This window comes from Lucilia cuprina, chromosome 5 (assembly GCF_022045245.1).
Source record: "Lucilia cuprina isolate Lc7/37 chromosome 5, ASM2204524v1, whole genome shotgun sequence".
NCBI lineage: Eukaryota > Metazoa > Arthropoda > Insecta > Diptera > Calliphoridae > Lucilia > Lucilia cuprina.
The window spans coordinates 56,353,145-56,367,611 of NC_060953.1; the positions used below are offsets into that span (position 1 = coordinate 56,353,145).

Here is a 14,467-nt window from a genome sequence, read left to right on the forward strand (position 1 = left end):
CGTGTTAATTACTTAATTAACTACCACTAGAGATATACTGATCGCAAATCTTTTCAAAAGAAATTTGGTTTGTTTTTTTTTTTTATTTTGCAAATGTATAAATACATATTCATAGCTTAAGCCACTAAACATTTAAGTTCTAGACATTAAACTAAAAAGATGCTCAAAACGATCGCACTGATCTTTATCATAAGTTTTGCTTTGCTTCATCCCATAGCGAGTACCTCGCCGCTACACAAAGCAAATGATGGTAAAGAATATCTTATAGAAACCGAACCAAAGGTAATTTAAACTTTTAAAAATTCCAAGAATAATAAAATAAATTAAAAAAAAAATAATTACATAATTTTCTAGTACAACTGGTATCAGGCCTGGCATGAATGTGCCCGCAGAAATTTACAACTTGTTGCTATTGATACGGAAGCAAAAAATAACGCCATCATCGATCTTTTAAAGAAAGTCGTAGGAAAACCTCTTAACTTATGGTTGGGTGGCAATGATGAATTTAGTTCGAATAGAGACTACAATCGTCCCTTCTTTTGGTCTGCCACGGGTAAACAATTCACCTTTACCGCTTGGTCTCCCAATAATCCCGATAATGATCGTAAACGTGAACATTGTGTTCATTTCTGGGAATCAAAACCATATCTATGGAATGATATTGATTGTAGTAATAAAATGGGTTTTATATGTGAAGAAAATCATTATGTTGAGACCTATAACCAAGAAATCAACCAAAAATGTGATGCTTTCAAACACTCGAGTTTAACGATCGCTCATGAATACGATCAGGTGTTTAAGCAACAATTATTGGAAATTAATCATAAAATTCAGAGTAGCAACCATGTGGCTGATGATTGGAAGGTGGAAATGCAACAATTGCAAAATACTACATTAGTTGCGGTGCAAAAAGTGCTCGATAATCAACACTATATGGTGAAACAATTGACGGAGAAATTGTTTCAACAAGTCTATAATATGAATGTTGAATTGGAAAAGTCTTCGTCTGATATCAGTGCAATGTTTAGTGAAAAGTTGAGTGTAAAAGAAAATGAAATTAATAAAATATGTTAGTATTTTTTGTAAGTTATAATTGAGTTGAAAATTATTTGTTATTAAGTGGTAGGATTTGAACAGATTCTCAAAGCCCTGTTATTAATCATAAAATTTGTTAATTTGCGATAAATAAAGATCTTGAGTATTTCACGATTGTTGGTCGAGTTAGTCAACTTGTTCTACAATGGGAGATATCTCTGTCTGTCGTTTAAGTTTTAATTGGGTTGAAAATTAATTGCTATTGAGTGATACGATTTCAACAGATTCTCGCGGCCCTGACATGGTTATTGACAATTTTTTTTTTTAATTGGCGACAAATCAAGATCTTCAGTATCTCATGATTTGGGTCGAGTTAGTTCTCTGACCCAACTTGTCCTACATCATGAGATATCTCAGTCGGTCGTTAAGTCTAGCTAGAGTTAACGTACCGAGATTGTATAGCACGTCGTTTTTCAGCAATATATTATATTTGTTAGCCGATATACATACATATAGAGAAAGTGTTTTCGGTTTAATTGTCCAAAGGCGAGTCTAGAGTTTTCTGAAGTAGGATACCTCCAGTATATCAGATTTTTAATACGATGTTCTATCATTTTTTGTATTCTGTTTTAAACATTTTTTAGATAATCTAAAAAGAAATAATTATAGTCGGACATAGCCGCTTCACCAGATGAAATAAATATGGGCCATCCTTACAAATTTTGCTTATTATTATATATTCAGAATTTAATCGTTTATTCAGAACTTAATCGTAATATTAGTGCTTACAAGTGAGTTTTGACTTTTAAGTCATTTTGAAAAGAGCTGGGGTCAAATGAGACAATATCATTACGAAAACTGACAATATCATATATACTTATATTAAAATAAGTTTGACCGATTTTTATAAGTAGTTCTGAGCCTATTGGTATGTTTAAAGATGTGTTTAGAAGCAATATATTTGAGTGCTACGAACATTAGCACAAACACACAATACCCTTCCCACTATAGTGATGTTGCCAACTTAACCATAGTTGCCAACTTAGTTGAGCCATCAAATAGTATGAAAAGGAACTAGTTATGTTAGTCAAGACAACAACCAAACATTTCATATAATACATCTTCAAAAATCGCGTTGCCAGATAACTAAAAACTTTCGTTGTGATTAGGGTTTTATAGTTGAAACGAAAAGTCGACTATTCGACATTTTGCATTTAATGCAAAGTCGATTTTCCAATTTTTAGTTAAAAGACGACTTTTAGACTTTTAGTATTTTGTAAATAGTGGACTTTTCGACTTTTCCACTTTTTTTGACTTTATTGACTTTTTTCGTCTTTCCGGCTATTTTTGACTTTTCGACTATTTTCGATTTTTCGACTATTTTCGACTTTTCGACAATAACAGATTTTTTGACTATTTTCGACTTTTCGACCATTTGTCGACGATTTTCGATTTTTTTCGACTTTTTTCGATTTTCAACAGTTTTCGACAGTTTGACTATGTGTGCCTTTTTAGGCTTTTTCCGACTTTTCGACTATTTTCAACTTTTCGACTATTTTCAACTTTTCGACTATTTTCCACTTTTTCCGTTTTTTCCAACTTTATTTGACTTTTCGAATTTTTACGACTTTTTTCGACTTTTTTGACTTTTTTTCGACTTTTTGACTATTTTCGACTTTTTGACTATTTTCGACTTTTTGACTTTTTTTGACTTTTATTTCCAAAGTCAACTTTTCGACTTTTTTCACAGACGATAGTCGAGTTATCGACTTTTTTGGAACAAAATAGTCGATTTCGACTTTTTTCTACAAAAAGGAGATTGTTCGATTTTTAGAAAGCCGATTTATAGAACCCTAGTTGTGATATTCCATTTGATTATAGTTTATTTTTAAAATAAAGTTAAATTTAATATAAAGTTTTCTTCTTTAAAATAATAATAAAAACATATTAATTAGCAGTAAAATTTAGACTTATAGTTGCACTACAAACTACCCTAATTTAAGGAGGGTTTACATGTTTTTTTGTTGGTTTATCTAATATGTATATAAAGTACGTTTCATTTAAAGTAGTAGATTATAAAAAAGGACTTTAAAAGTCCTTCCAGTTTTTTTCAGGAATTAACATAATTGCATAATATTGTTCTCATACACCTGAACAAAGCTTTAACTCTCACTACATTTTCGCTTTCTCCTTGTTTTTCTCTTTAACTCCTTTACTTAGTCGTCTAATTGCCCGTCTTTGTTGTGGTCTTATGCAAACGTTTCATTTCATTATAAAGCCTTAAAGCTAATTCTGCATTTGGTGCATATTGTCTAGAGGGCACATGATTATTTGCCTGTTTAGAAGGATCTATACAGGTTTTAACAAGTTTCATGAGATTTTTGGGAGTTTTGGCAGAGGCTAATAGACCGGGAAATAGTCCACCACCCTTTAGGATTTGATCACAAAATATTTGTAAATTATTGTTTTGTTGTACACCCGAACATATTAGTTTCTCCTGATCACACTTTCCCATACAATAATGATAATTACAGTCCACGTCTTCTTCACAGGGCGAGCCATTTGAGAGATGTTTATCGAGTTGGGTTTCCACAAACACATGTTCGGCATTTTCGTATTTTATTCTAAAAAAAAACAAAGAAAAAAGGTAAATTAATATTTTTTGGATCTTAAGATATGATGACATATCTTGTTTCTGATACCAATCTGAGATAGCATGCTTTTCCCGATATCTTACCTTTTATCACCGGTTACTCCAAAATTACTTATTTTCATTTTACACATTCTCAAGGGCTCCGGTTTCATTTCATCCATTTTAAATACAAATTCCATAAGGCTTAAGGCAAATTTAAGACGCTTTTGCCAATCAAAAGAACTAAAAGTTAAATTTATTGTATATCAATTCATTTTACATTTATATGCAAAACATAGCCTTTGAATTTGAGTTTCAACTTACATATATTGCAGTAAAGTTTGTTCAGTTTTTAATATATTTAAATTTTCGGTGGCATAATAGGGACCACATGAACCCAAGACTGTGGGAAATAAATTCTCTTCATCGTATAGTTTACTCATCATGTAGTTATTGTCTTTGAAAAGTCTCCAAAAGTTTAGCATTTGCTGGGGATTATTTTGATCGATTTCTTGATTCACTAGGGCTCGTATCTGAAAGATTAAAAAATTATTAAAATGTATATATCCAGAAGTTTTATTTTTTTAGTTTTATATTTTGTTAAAAAAATGTGTAAATTCGATCCGGAATCTATCTATCTATCTATCTATCTATCTATCTATCTATCTATCTATCTATCTATCTATCTATCTATCTATCTATCTATCTATCTATCTATCTATCTATCTATCTATCTATCTATCTATCTATCTATCTATCTATCTATCTATCTATCTATCTATCTATCTATCTATCTATCTATCTATCTATCTATCTATCTATCTATCTATCTATCTATCTATCTATCTATCTATCTATCTATCTATCTATCTATCTAAATAAAGATAAATTAATTTCCACACATACCATATTATCATCCAGTGTTACGTTATATGTCAAAGTGATATGCATTTTAACAATATGATGGAAGTTTTCTATTTTTGGATAAACCTGTTCGCCGTGTCTATTCACCCAACTTAAATCGTCCTTTATATGGCGAGCCAACTGTTAAGTAGAAATTTCTATTTTTAATATTTGTTCTATCTAAATTTAACTTTTCCTCACCTTAATTGCATAGACATCACCATTTTTCTCTGCCGTAAACATAATTGTGCTCATATCGTTTTGAGGACATTTAAAGGATTTAAAGGACTGTTCATTAGTACATAATTCCTCACACAACGAACCACTGTATTCATAATTTTTGTACTTTTTACACTAAATTATAAGAAATAATTAATTAATTATTTTTATTTAGTAATCAAATAACTTACCATATAAGTTAAACTATTTTGTGACATGATTTTGTAGCAAAACTCCAAATTCATATAGGACACCACAAGCATAAAAATGCCAGCCAAAATGGCCAACAAGATTAAACGTTGCAGTAAAGTGCGAAATCTTCTTTTAAATGCATTTAACATCTTTATTGTGTTCTTTTTCTTTGTTTTGTGGTTTAATTTATAATATTTTTGTTTATTTTTTAGCTTTTTGATCAATTTTACAACTTATTTTTTCACATTTTGTCTCTACAAGGTTTATTTGTCTAATGAGCAGAATTCTTACTTTTCTCCTTCATTTTGTTTTGTTGGTATTTTTAGCAGTGGCAGCAAGATTTTTACTTGTTTATGTTTTGATTTTTAAATTTTCCTCGTGTTTTCCTTTTTTTGTTTATTTGCATTGTTGTTTTTTACGTTTTTCCCCTGCATACTATAGTATGTTTACATTTAGTTAAAACAGTAGTTTCTCAATTATGCTGGTTTGTAGATAAGCCGGAAATAGCTTAGAAATAAGATAAAAGTTAATGTTTTATGTAGGTTATTTCGAAATTATATATTTAACCTTATTTATTTTTGTATAATTATAATAAGATTTTTGATATGAAAGTAAAAGAAATTTTTATTATAATAAATAAATTATAATAACAAATTACTCACAATTATGATATCACTGTTAAGAAAAAGAAATTAGAAGTTGTAAGGATTCTGCGCAGTAGGGAAACAGTGGTGGCTTTGTTAAAAGGGCAGTAAATTCACTTCTCAGTTGAAAGTTCAAAGCAGCCAACTCCGCTTTTAAGACTTTACGTAGGTGACTAACTAACTAACTAGAACGGAACTAGAACTGAACTAGAACTGAACTAGAACTGAACTAGAACTGAACTAGAACTGAACTAGAACTGAACTAGAACTGAACTAGAACTGAACTAGAACTGAACTAGAACTGAACTAGAACTGAACTAGAACTGAACTAGAACTGAACTGGAACTGAACTAGAAATGAACTGGAACAGAACTAAAACTGAATTAGAACTAAACTAGAACTGAACTAGAACTACAACTGAACTGAATTTCATAAATAATATAAACTGTGTTACCGCTTAGTCCACCGAATAATCTATGGACTTGTCTATTGAGTCTATCTCTCAAAATTAGCACATTGATTCGAATGCTGATGCATAACACTTACACTTAAATCCTTTGGATTTCCATTTACTTTTGTAGTGAAGAAAAATTTCTGATTACTTATTTAATAAAAATACTTAATAATAGTAATATTTTTACAACAATAAACTATAATTAAAAAATGCATTTAATTATACAAGAACTTTAATAATATGTAGTGTTAAGAGTTATATAAAAACTACAACTTGCTTAAGAAATCCAATAGTGTTACTTTAGAAAAGTTCGGAAAAAGTCTTGTTTAAGTAAAAAAATAGAAGAAAAATGGAAACAAAAGGAAAATTTCAAAAGCTGCTTGCAGTTAAAAGTCCAAAAAAGAAATTAAATATACGTGATTTCTATATAACGCCCTTTCGATTCTATACCTTTGTGGGCGTTAAACTTTTCCATTGGGATGAATTCGACATAATGACGAAATGGCAAAAATTTGTTTTAACCGTGACAATTGCGAATTTAATTTTTAGTTTCACTTGGAAAATTTTTTTCCTAATGGTGGATACATTTGAGAGTACGGTACAGATGACCGAATGGTTTTTGTATATATCATTTGCAGCAAATGGATTTATCAAAACCCTCTCTGTCGTCTGGGGACGTAAGATTTTGGATCGGGTTTTAAAGACTTTGGGGAGATTATTTCCGCGTAATGCCAAGGAATGTGAAGATTTTAAATTAACTGAAGGTTACAACTTTATTCATTATCATTCACGTATTATGGTTTATAGTCACTGGACCATAGCTTTTATGTTTATGCTTTTTCCCCTGGTACAGTCGGGTGTGGAGTTTATACAGACCAGAGTATATGTGCAAAGACTTCCCTATATACTCGCTTATCCGTTCGATACCTCTCCAAAACCAGTATATATTTTCTGTTATGTTACCCAATTTATGGCTGGTTTCGTCTTGTCGTGTTATTTTTTGGGTTCCGATACTTTGTTGCTTCATACAGTTTACATGGTGGTTTTAAATTTTGAATATTTATGCTTTCGCATTGTACACTTTGAACCGAAGAATTTTGAACAGGATATGGCTGAAATTAAGGATGTTTTGGAAAAGCATTATCTATTGAATGAGTAATTTCAAATAAAGCCGAAAGTGAATAAATATTTTAAAATATTCAAATTAATTTACAGTTTAGCTCAAGCCGTTAATAACGTTTTCAGTTTATCGATACTCATGAACTATATGATCTCGATTATGGTTATTGTCTTGATTGGTGTGCAGATTATAACAGGTTCTGAATTATTTGATTTTATAAAATTTGGTGGATTTTTTGCATCTGCCACCATACAAGTGTATTATGTTTGTCTAATGAGCACTCTTCTTATGGAGCGAGTAAGTAAAATATATAAATGTTTTTAAATCCTAATGTATTACTTACGTGATTCTATCACAGAGTGCCAGTGTGGGTGACTCTTTGATGGGCCAGAAGTGGTATATGGCAGATGTTCGTTATCAACGCATGTTAACGTTGGCCATCGCTCGATCTCAGAGACCAGCTCATTTAACCGCTTTTAAATTCTTTATGATTTCTATGGAAAGTTTTTCCAATGTAAGTTTTATTGCTCACACATAGGTATACATACCTGCAGAAATAAATTTGTGTTTTTTTTTTAATTCGTTAGCTAATGACAACTGCATATCAATTTTTCACTTTACTCCAATCTCGCATGGAAGAGGGTGGTCTTTAAAAAAGTAACAAACATTTTGAATTTTTAAATAAAAATTTATTAACTTAGCACTTTGTTGCACCATTATGGCACCTGGGATGAATCTAATGCGGTCTTTATTTAATTTTTGGAGGTTTATGAACTCTATTTGGAATAACTTGGTTTGATGAATGAAAATAATGTGCTAAGCATTGGAAGTTTGTTTTTTTGTCACACTAACAATTTAAATAAATAAAGCACCTTGAGTCTTTTGAAAATTAAAATAATTTTTTATTCATTTCCATTTTTGTCACTGTTTATCATGGTTCTATTATATCTAACAGGTTGATTGATAAATTAACTGAACTAGGTCTAAACTAGAACTGAGTTAGAACTAAACTATAACTGAACTAGAGCGTAACTATAAGTGAGTTGGAACTAAACTAGAACTGAACTAGAAATGGATTAGAACTGAACTAGAACTGAATTAGAACTGAACTAGAACTGAACTAGAACTGAACTAGAACTGAACTAGAACTGAACTAGAACTGAACTAGAACTGAACTAGAACTGAACTAGAACTGAACTAGAACTGAACTAGAACTGAACTAGAACTGAACTAGAACTGAACTAGAACTGAACTAGAACTGAACTAGAACTGAACTAGAACTGAACTAGAACTGAACTAGGACTGAACTAGAACTGAACTAAAACAGAAACTAGAATTGATAACTGTACTAGATTGAAATAGATATGATATAGAGCTGATATATAAATGAGCTGAGGATGTAATGTAGAACTTATCTAGTACTGAGTTATAACTGATCTAACATTAAAAAATCATTAATAAAACACAATTTAAATTTTTTATTAATTTTTTTTAAATTTATTTTGTTAATTTTCTTTTTTGTAATCTTAACGTTTATTTTTATTATTTTTTCGTTATTTGTTGTTGTTTTTTCACATGTTTTATGTTTTGTTATAATTGCTATTATTAATTATTCCTTTTTTAATTTTATTTGAGCAAAATTATTTGTTTTTGTTTTTTTTTTTTTTTGTTAATAATCATTTTTATTTTAATGTTTTTTTCACGTTACTGTTGTTTTTTAAATTTTATTTGCTTTGTTTTATAATTAATTGTATATTTTAATATCTTGTTTTAAACGATTTTCTCTTTTGTTTTTCAATAATTTTTCGTGTAACTAAAAAAATGAATAATATTCATTCGTAATATTATTATTATGTTTTTTTGTTTAATTAAATATATTTTCTTATTGTATGTATTACAATTATAATTTTAGGTTTATTTTTGCTTTTTTTGAAGTTAAATATTTATAAATATTTTTTTTTTTTAATTATTTATTTTCGTTATTTAATGATTTTCATTATGGAAAAGTTTTTAAATATGTATGTGTGTGTATGTATGTAGGTTTGTATGATTTTTGTTTAAGAATATTTTGTGATAATGAGGCGATTTTAAAAGAGTTTTAGAGAAAACTAAAGTGAAATTTATTTGAATTTTTTTTTGATTTGAAATATTTTCAAAACTAAAATATTTAAAATTTGTGTTTTCCTTAAACTCTTGGTTATTATTAAGTCACGAATGTTGTTGTTGTTGTTTTTTATTTTCTTTGCTTTAATTTTTAAATGTAATTCGTTAATTGGTTTTTCATGTGAAGATTGTTCTTTCAATTATTAATAGAGGTAATTAAATATAAAAATTAATTTAACTAAATAAAAAATTATTTATAACTTTTAATTATGTACAAAAACTTAAATTATTTTCTTTATATAAATGTGCTGGTTTTATCGCTGTTTTTAATGTTCTTAATTTAATATGATGTTGTTTTTTGTTCTTTTTTTTAAATTTAGAAATAATTAGTGTTTTTGTTTTTAACTTTTTGTTGTAATTTATTTTTAATTTATACTAACTTTATAACTATTTTAGAATTCTGTTTTCAACTTACTTTACTAATTTATGTCTTCTTATATTTTAGGTTTTTTTTATTATTTTAATTATATTTTTATAGCTAATTTATTTATAAATATTTTTGTTTGTTGTTAAAAATTTTATGTCTTTAATTTGCATATGAGTATTTTTTCCTATTGGTTTCAATTATTTTTTTTTAAATTTATATTTAATTTGTTTTTTTTTATGTACAAACTAAAAGAAAATTTAATATAGGTTTTTTTTTTGTAAATTTTTGGTTAATAACTTGGTTAGCAAGAGTTTGGTTGTTGGCAAAATAAGTGGGTTTGGTAATAGGTTTGCAATTTCTAAACAACTGTTCAAATCTTAACAAGAATATAGTAAACTCTAGGGGCGGCACTGTAGGGGCTTAAAAATTCCATAACGAAAGGTTCTTTTGTATGAGAACTAGGAGCAATCATACAACCACTTTTAATACTCTGTGGTGGCTTTTGCTAAAAACAGAAGTTTCAGCTCAATACTCCTTGTCTCTAGGTTCAAGACATGTAATGTCTACATTTCATTGAAATATTTTTCGGACCTTCATAACGAAGGATCCTTTTGTATGAGAACTAGGCGAAACCATACAACTGCGTTTAATACTCTTAAGAAGTTTGAGACTGAATTTGGCTAAAAAACCACTAAACGGAATTTTCAGTTCAATACTCTTAGTTCTTAGGTCCAAAGACATGTAATATATATATTTCATCGAAATATTTTGCGGCCCCTGAGTATAAGGTTTACATGAACAGCCAGCCAATAGACGGACGGATGAACATGACATTTTTACAGTATTTTCCAATTTGTAGTTTAGAATGGCAAATTCATAAAATGTAGAAACTTAACGAACAATTTGATCAATAATTGTGAACGTTCCGAACTACCTATTTTACATACCAACGACAATCTACGTGGCCAGCTATTTCAACATGTACTTGTTCTACAAGGAAGTTAATGTGCACCCCATATATTAGAAAAGAACAGATAAAAAGTATCATGCAAAGGAAACACTAAAGTGACGATTATCTACACACTTGTTTACAAAGAGTACATCGGTGACGAAAGACGAATTAGAGAGGGTTATTCCTAACCATCGACAGTCTAGGTGACAAGCTATTTTAACATGTGTTAGTGCTATACTTGTCACCCTATAGATTACGAAAGGACAGATAAAAAAGTAATCACTCTCTCACTTACCAAAGGGATACAAAGAGTACATTCATGACGGAAGACGAATTAGAGCTAACCATGTGGTAATAAGTTAGTAGAAATCATTGTCTTCTTTCGGATGTATTGTGATTTGACTAAGTTGGACCATTATTTCCCAAAACAAATTCGTGTCCGCCTAACTGGGCGCACAGTAAGTCCCTCAATATTGCAACTTATCTATGGATGATTTACTAAGCTCATTTCAAATACCGAAAGTTGTGTTCAATTGTCTTGGTTCTTTTCTTCATTTGATCTTCATACAACTTACAGCATTATATCCGAAAGAAAATGGAATATAATTTTCTTGTACGATCGGAAGTATGAAGTATTTTTTAGAGCAACATGCTTGATTTACAAGAGCAACAACATAATGTATTGTGTTCCTCTCGAAAATAAGGAAATCTGCTCCCAATATCCATTTAATTTTACATAATAGTTATATTATTTTATCCGAAACAAACCTATTTTTGAACGATTGGCCGCCCATGGAAGAAAATTCAGTTTTCAATCGTACAGTACGTGAAACAAACATTCCACACAAGTATTCCTTAGTCTTTCAGTTTAAAATCAAACGTCTAGAACCCTGACCGGCAAAGAGCTTCATTAAGAGCCTTCTTGCACTCTTAATTTCAAACTCATGTATGCCTACACATGTATAAAAAACGATAAAAACCAGTAAGAGAACTTATTTTTTTACTCTCTGCCGATGTAGGATCTAGAAACTATACTTCCTCCCTCTACGCTCCTCTCAATAATTGCAAGGAGTTTGCACAGTTTTCTTTTGAGAAACATTTTATTTAGAGAACGTCTTCTACAGATAATGACATGTTAATGGATAGGGTCGAGAGAAGGTTGCTAACATGATATCAAAGTGTTACACTTTCGAAAATCTTTGAAGAGATATTTAATCTCTTCTCTCCATAACATACATTCAATAATTAGAGAGTGTGTCTTTAATAATTTGAAAAAAATGCACATTTCTCTTGAGGAACATTTTATATACAGAACCCTTTCTACAGATAATGACAGGTTCGGAAGAGGATTGCTAACATGATGTGAAAGTATTCAACTTTCGAAAATCTTTGAGGAGATTAAATATCTGTTTTATTATATTAAAATGACGGAAATTACTGTCGAGTATTGCGTATAAAATTTATATTTATATTTAAAATATGCTAAAAATGTCCTTTCATTCCCCCCGGATCCACCATGTTTAATACAATAAAAGAAACAACGAAATTATGTAAAAAAGTAACCAACAAATACTTGAACAGGATCCGCGACTGACCTATATATGTGTGATCTTAAGAAGAATTTTTAGCTCAGTATTACTCTGAAAGAGCATATACCCGTGATAGGCTCTCTTGCTGAGTAGCAAATCTACCGAATATACCGATTCCACCATTATTTCTCGGCCAAACAAGTGAATAGTTTTGAGTATTAGTCAGATATAGTGTGATCATGAACTGAAATACATATGTCTATACGAGAACATTACTGGTTACAACAGTTTTTAACGCCTTGAAAGATCAGATCAAAGTTTTTCACAATTGATGTTGGTGCGTTGTATGCATAGTATGTCAACAGTATAATAATTGTTCAATTCACAATCAAGTTGTATATTGTACCTACTAAAGTGTAGTAACAGTGATTGTGAACAGATCTTTGCAGCAAGTCATAAGTTTATGTTCTCAATAAAAAAAAAACAATCAAAACAAATACACATAATAATGTCAAAAGATAAAAAAATCAAGAAATATTAAATTAATTAAACATAAACCAAATTAATTTCTTTGAATTTTCAATTCTTTTATTTTCTTTAAACTAATAAATATACTGTTTTTAATAAAATTTTAGTTTTTTTTTTTTTTTTTTTTTGGAAACAGCTGTTTGTTTTTGATTTCAGTGTTACCACTTTATCGTTTTTATGCTAAAATCGTTTGAATTTTTGTTTATGTGTTGAAATAAACAATTGGCAACACTAAAATTTCTTACAACATTCGAAAAACATATGAAAAATTGTCGTATGAGTTGTAAAGAGCTTTTGCATAGAAAATACCAACAACATTGTTATGACTATTCTAGCAGCTGCTGACACACAACGCATACAACGCTACAACATCGATTGAGAATTGAACAAACGTTGTTGGTATTTACAAAAGCTTTATACAACTTCTTCCAAATTTTTTCGCATGTTTTTCGAATGTTGTAAGAAAGTTTAGTGTTTACACTTGCTGCAAAGATCTATTGACAATCACTGTTTCAACACTTCAGTAGATACAATATACAACTTGATTGTGAATTGAATAAATAAATATATTTTGACATTTTAAATTTTGTATTGTCTCTGAAGTATTGATCGCATGGAAATACTTTAAAAATGTTATAAGCTAACAACCAAAAACTTCATTTCGCCATTAGTTAATAACTTTAAATTTGCATTAATTATTGTTTTCATTTTTAATAACTTTATTTAATTTGTTTATATATTTTGATTTATACTTGTTGTTGTTTGTGTTTTTCTAAAAAAATCAATTAAATACTCGTAATTAACATAAAAAAATTAAATTAACTTAACAACTAAAATCGTCTCTAGGTTGTTAATAATTATTAGATTATAATTAATTAGTGTTAATTAATTTATCTTAAACGTATTAAATATTACTTTATTAATTATTTATATTATTTGCTATTGTTTGTTATACTTTTTGTATATATACAAAATTGTGTGTATTTGATTTATTGAATTCTCTAAGTTTTTCTTTTTTTCTTAAATTTTGTTGATTTTTTTACATATTTTTTTTAAATTTATTTTGTTGTCAAAACCTAAAAAATAAACCATTTTGGCAGTGCATTGAAATTTTTTTGTTTTTTTTTTTATCTTTAACTACATTATCGTTAATTTGTTGTTATTTTAATGTTTTATTAACATAAAATTATATTTACTAAATTAATATATTTTCTTAATTAAATTAAACAACATATTATATATTATAAAACAAATTAAAGATTTTTTTTATTAAAAAAATTTATTTATAAAAATTAATAACAAATTATATTTCATATTTTTTTTAAATGGAAGACAACAGTTTTTTTTATTTTTTAAACAGATATAAAAGAAAATATTAAAAAAATTTAAATATAAAAATTTAAATGAAAATAATATTTCGTACGTAAAATTTATTAGGAACCTTATGCATTTTTTCGTAATGTATTGCAACAAAATTGTTATTAGAGAAATTTAACAATTTTTGTTAATAAAAAATTAGCAAAATGATTTGGAGATGTAATGAAAGATCATCTACATTTATTAGAAATTTACTTATGTTTCTATTAGAATTTATGTGTGTATATGAACTAGAATTGAACTAGAACTAGAATTGAACTAGAACTAGAACTGAACTAGAACTAGAACTGAACTAGAACTGAACTAGAACTGAACTAGAACTGAACTAGAACTGAACTAGAACTGAACTAGA

The 14,467-nt window shown here is 28.6% G+C and overlaps 3 protein-coding genes across 3 annotated transcripts; 2 read left to right on the top strand and 1 right to left on the bottom strand.

Annotated features, from left to right (window-relative positions):
- Positions 1–144: 144 nt before the first annotated feature.
- LOC111683611 (lectin subunit alpha-like) lies at positions 145–1,093 on the top strand. The gene is made up of 2 exons (XM_023445704.2): positions 145–282; positions 355–1,093. The coding sequence occupies exons 1-2, from the start codon at positions 160–162 to the stop codon at positions 1,072–1,074; spliced, it is 843 nt and encodes a 280-aa protein (XP_023301472.2). The 5' UTR covers positions 145–159; the 3' UTR covers positions 1,075–1,093.
- A 1,807-nt stretch (positions 1,094–2,900) lies between these two features.
- On the bottom strand, positions 2,901–5,280 carry LOC111683612 (divergent protein kinase domain 1C). The gene is made up of 6 exons (XM_023445705.2): positions 4,981–5,280; positions 4,772–4,924; positions 4,574–4,711; positions 3,992–4,200; positions 3,773–3,910; positions 2,901–3,659 (listed from the first exon to the last, which is right to left on the bottom strand). The coding sequence occupies exons 1-6, from the start codon at positions 5,128–5,130 to the stop codon at positions 3,260–3,262; spliced, it is 1,188 nt and encodes a 395-aa protein (XP_023301473.2). The 5' UTR covers positions 5,131–5,280; the 3' UTR covers positions 2,901–3,259.
- Positions 5,281–6,428: 1,148 nt separating this feature from the next.
- LOC111680935 (odorant receptor 85c-like) lies at positions 6,429–7,938 on the top strand. Its single transcript, XM_023442650.2, has 4 exons — positions 6,429–7,234; positions 7,295–7,496; positions 7,558–7,713; positions 7,787–7,938. Exons 1-4 carry the CDS (start codon positions 6,429–6,431, stop codon positions 7,850–7,852), a joined length of 1,230 nt encoding a protein of 409 aa, XP_023298418.2. The 3' UTR covers positions 7,853–7,938.
- Positions 7,939–14,467: the final 6,529 nt, after the last annotated feature.

Bases quoted from the DNA above. Each gene is read 5' to 3' on its own strand.
- LOC111683611 (XM_023445704.2), top strand. From the start codon at position 160: ATGCTCAAAACGATCGCACTGATCTTTATCATAAGTTTTGCTTTGCTT. The intron at 283-354 runs GTAATTTAAACT...ATAATTTTCTAG, and splicing joins TTATAGAAACCGAACCAAAG to TACAACTGGTATCAGGCCTG.
- LOC111683612 (XM_023445705.2), bottom strand. From the start codon at position 5,130: ATGTTAAATGCATTTAAAAGAAGATTTCGCACTTTACTGCAACGTTTA. The intron at 4,925-4,980 runs GTAAGTTATTTG...CTTATAATTTAG, and splicing joins AAAATAGTTTAACTTATATG to TGTAAAAAGTACAAAAATTA. The intron at 4,712-4,771 runs GTGAGGAAAAGT...TCTACTTAACAG, and splicing joins GTGATGTCTATGCAATTAAG to TTGGCTCGCCATATAAAGGA.
- LOC111680935 (XM_023442650.2), top strand. From the start codon at position 6,429: ATGGAAACAAAAGGAAAATTTCAAAAGCTGCTTGCAGTTAAAAGTCCA. The intron at 7,497-7,557 runs GTAAGTAAAATA...ATTCTATCACAG, and splicing joins GCACTCTTCTTATGGAGCGA to AGTGCCAGTGTGGGTGACTC. The intron at 7,714-7,786 runs GTAAGTTTTATT...TTAATTCGTTAG, and splicing joins CTATGGAAAGTTTTTCCAAT to CTAATGACAACTGCATATCA.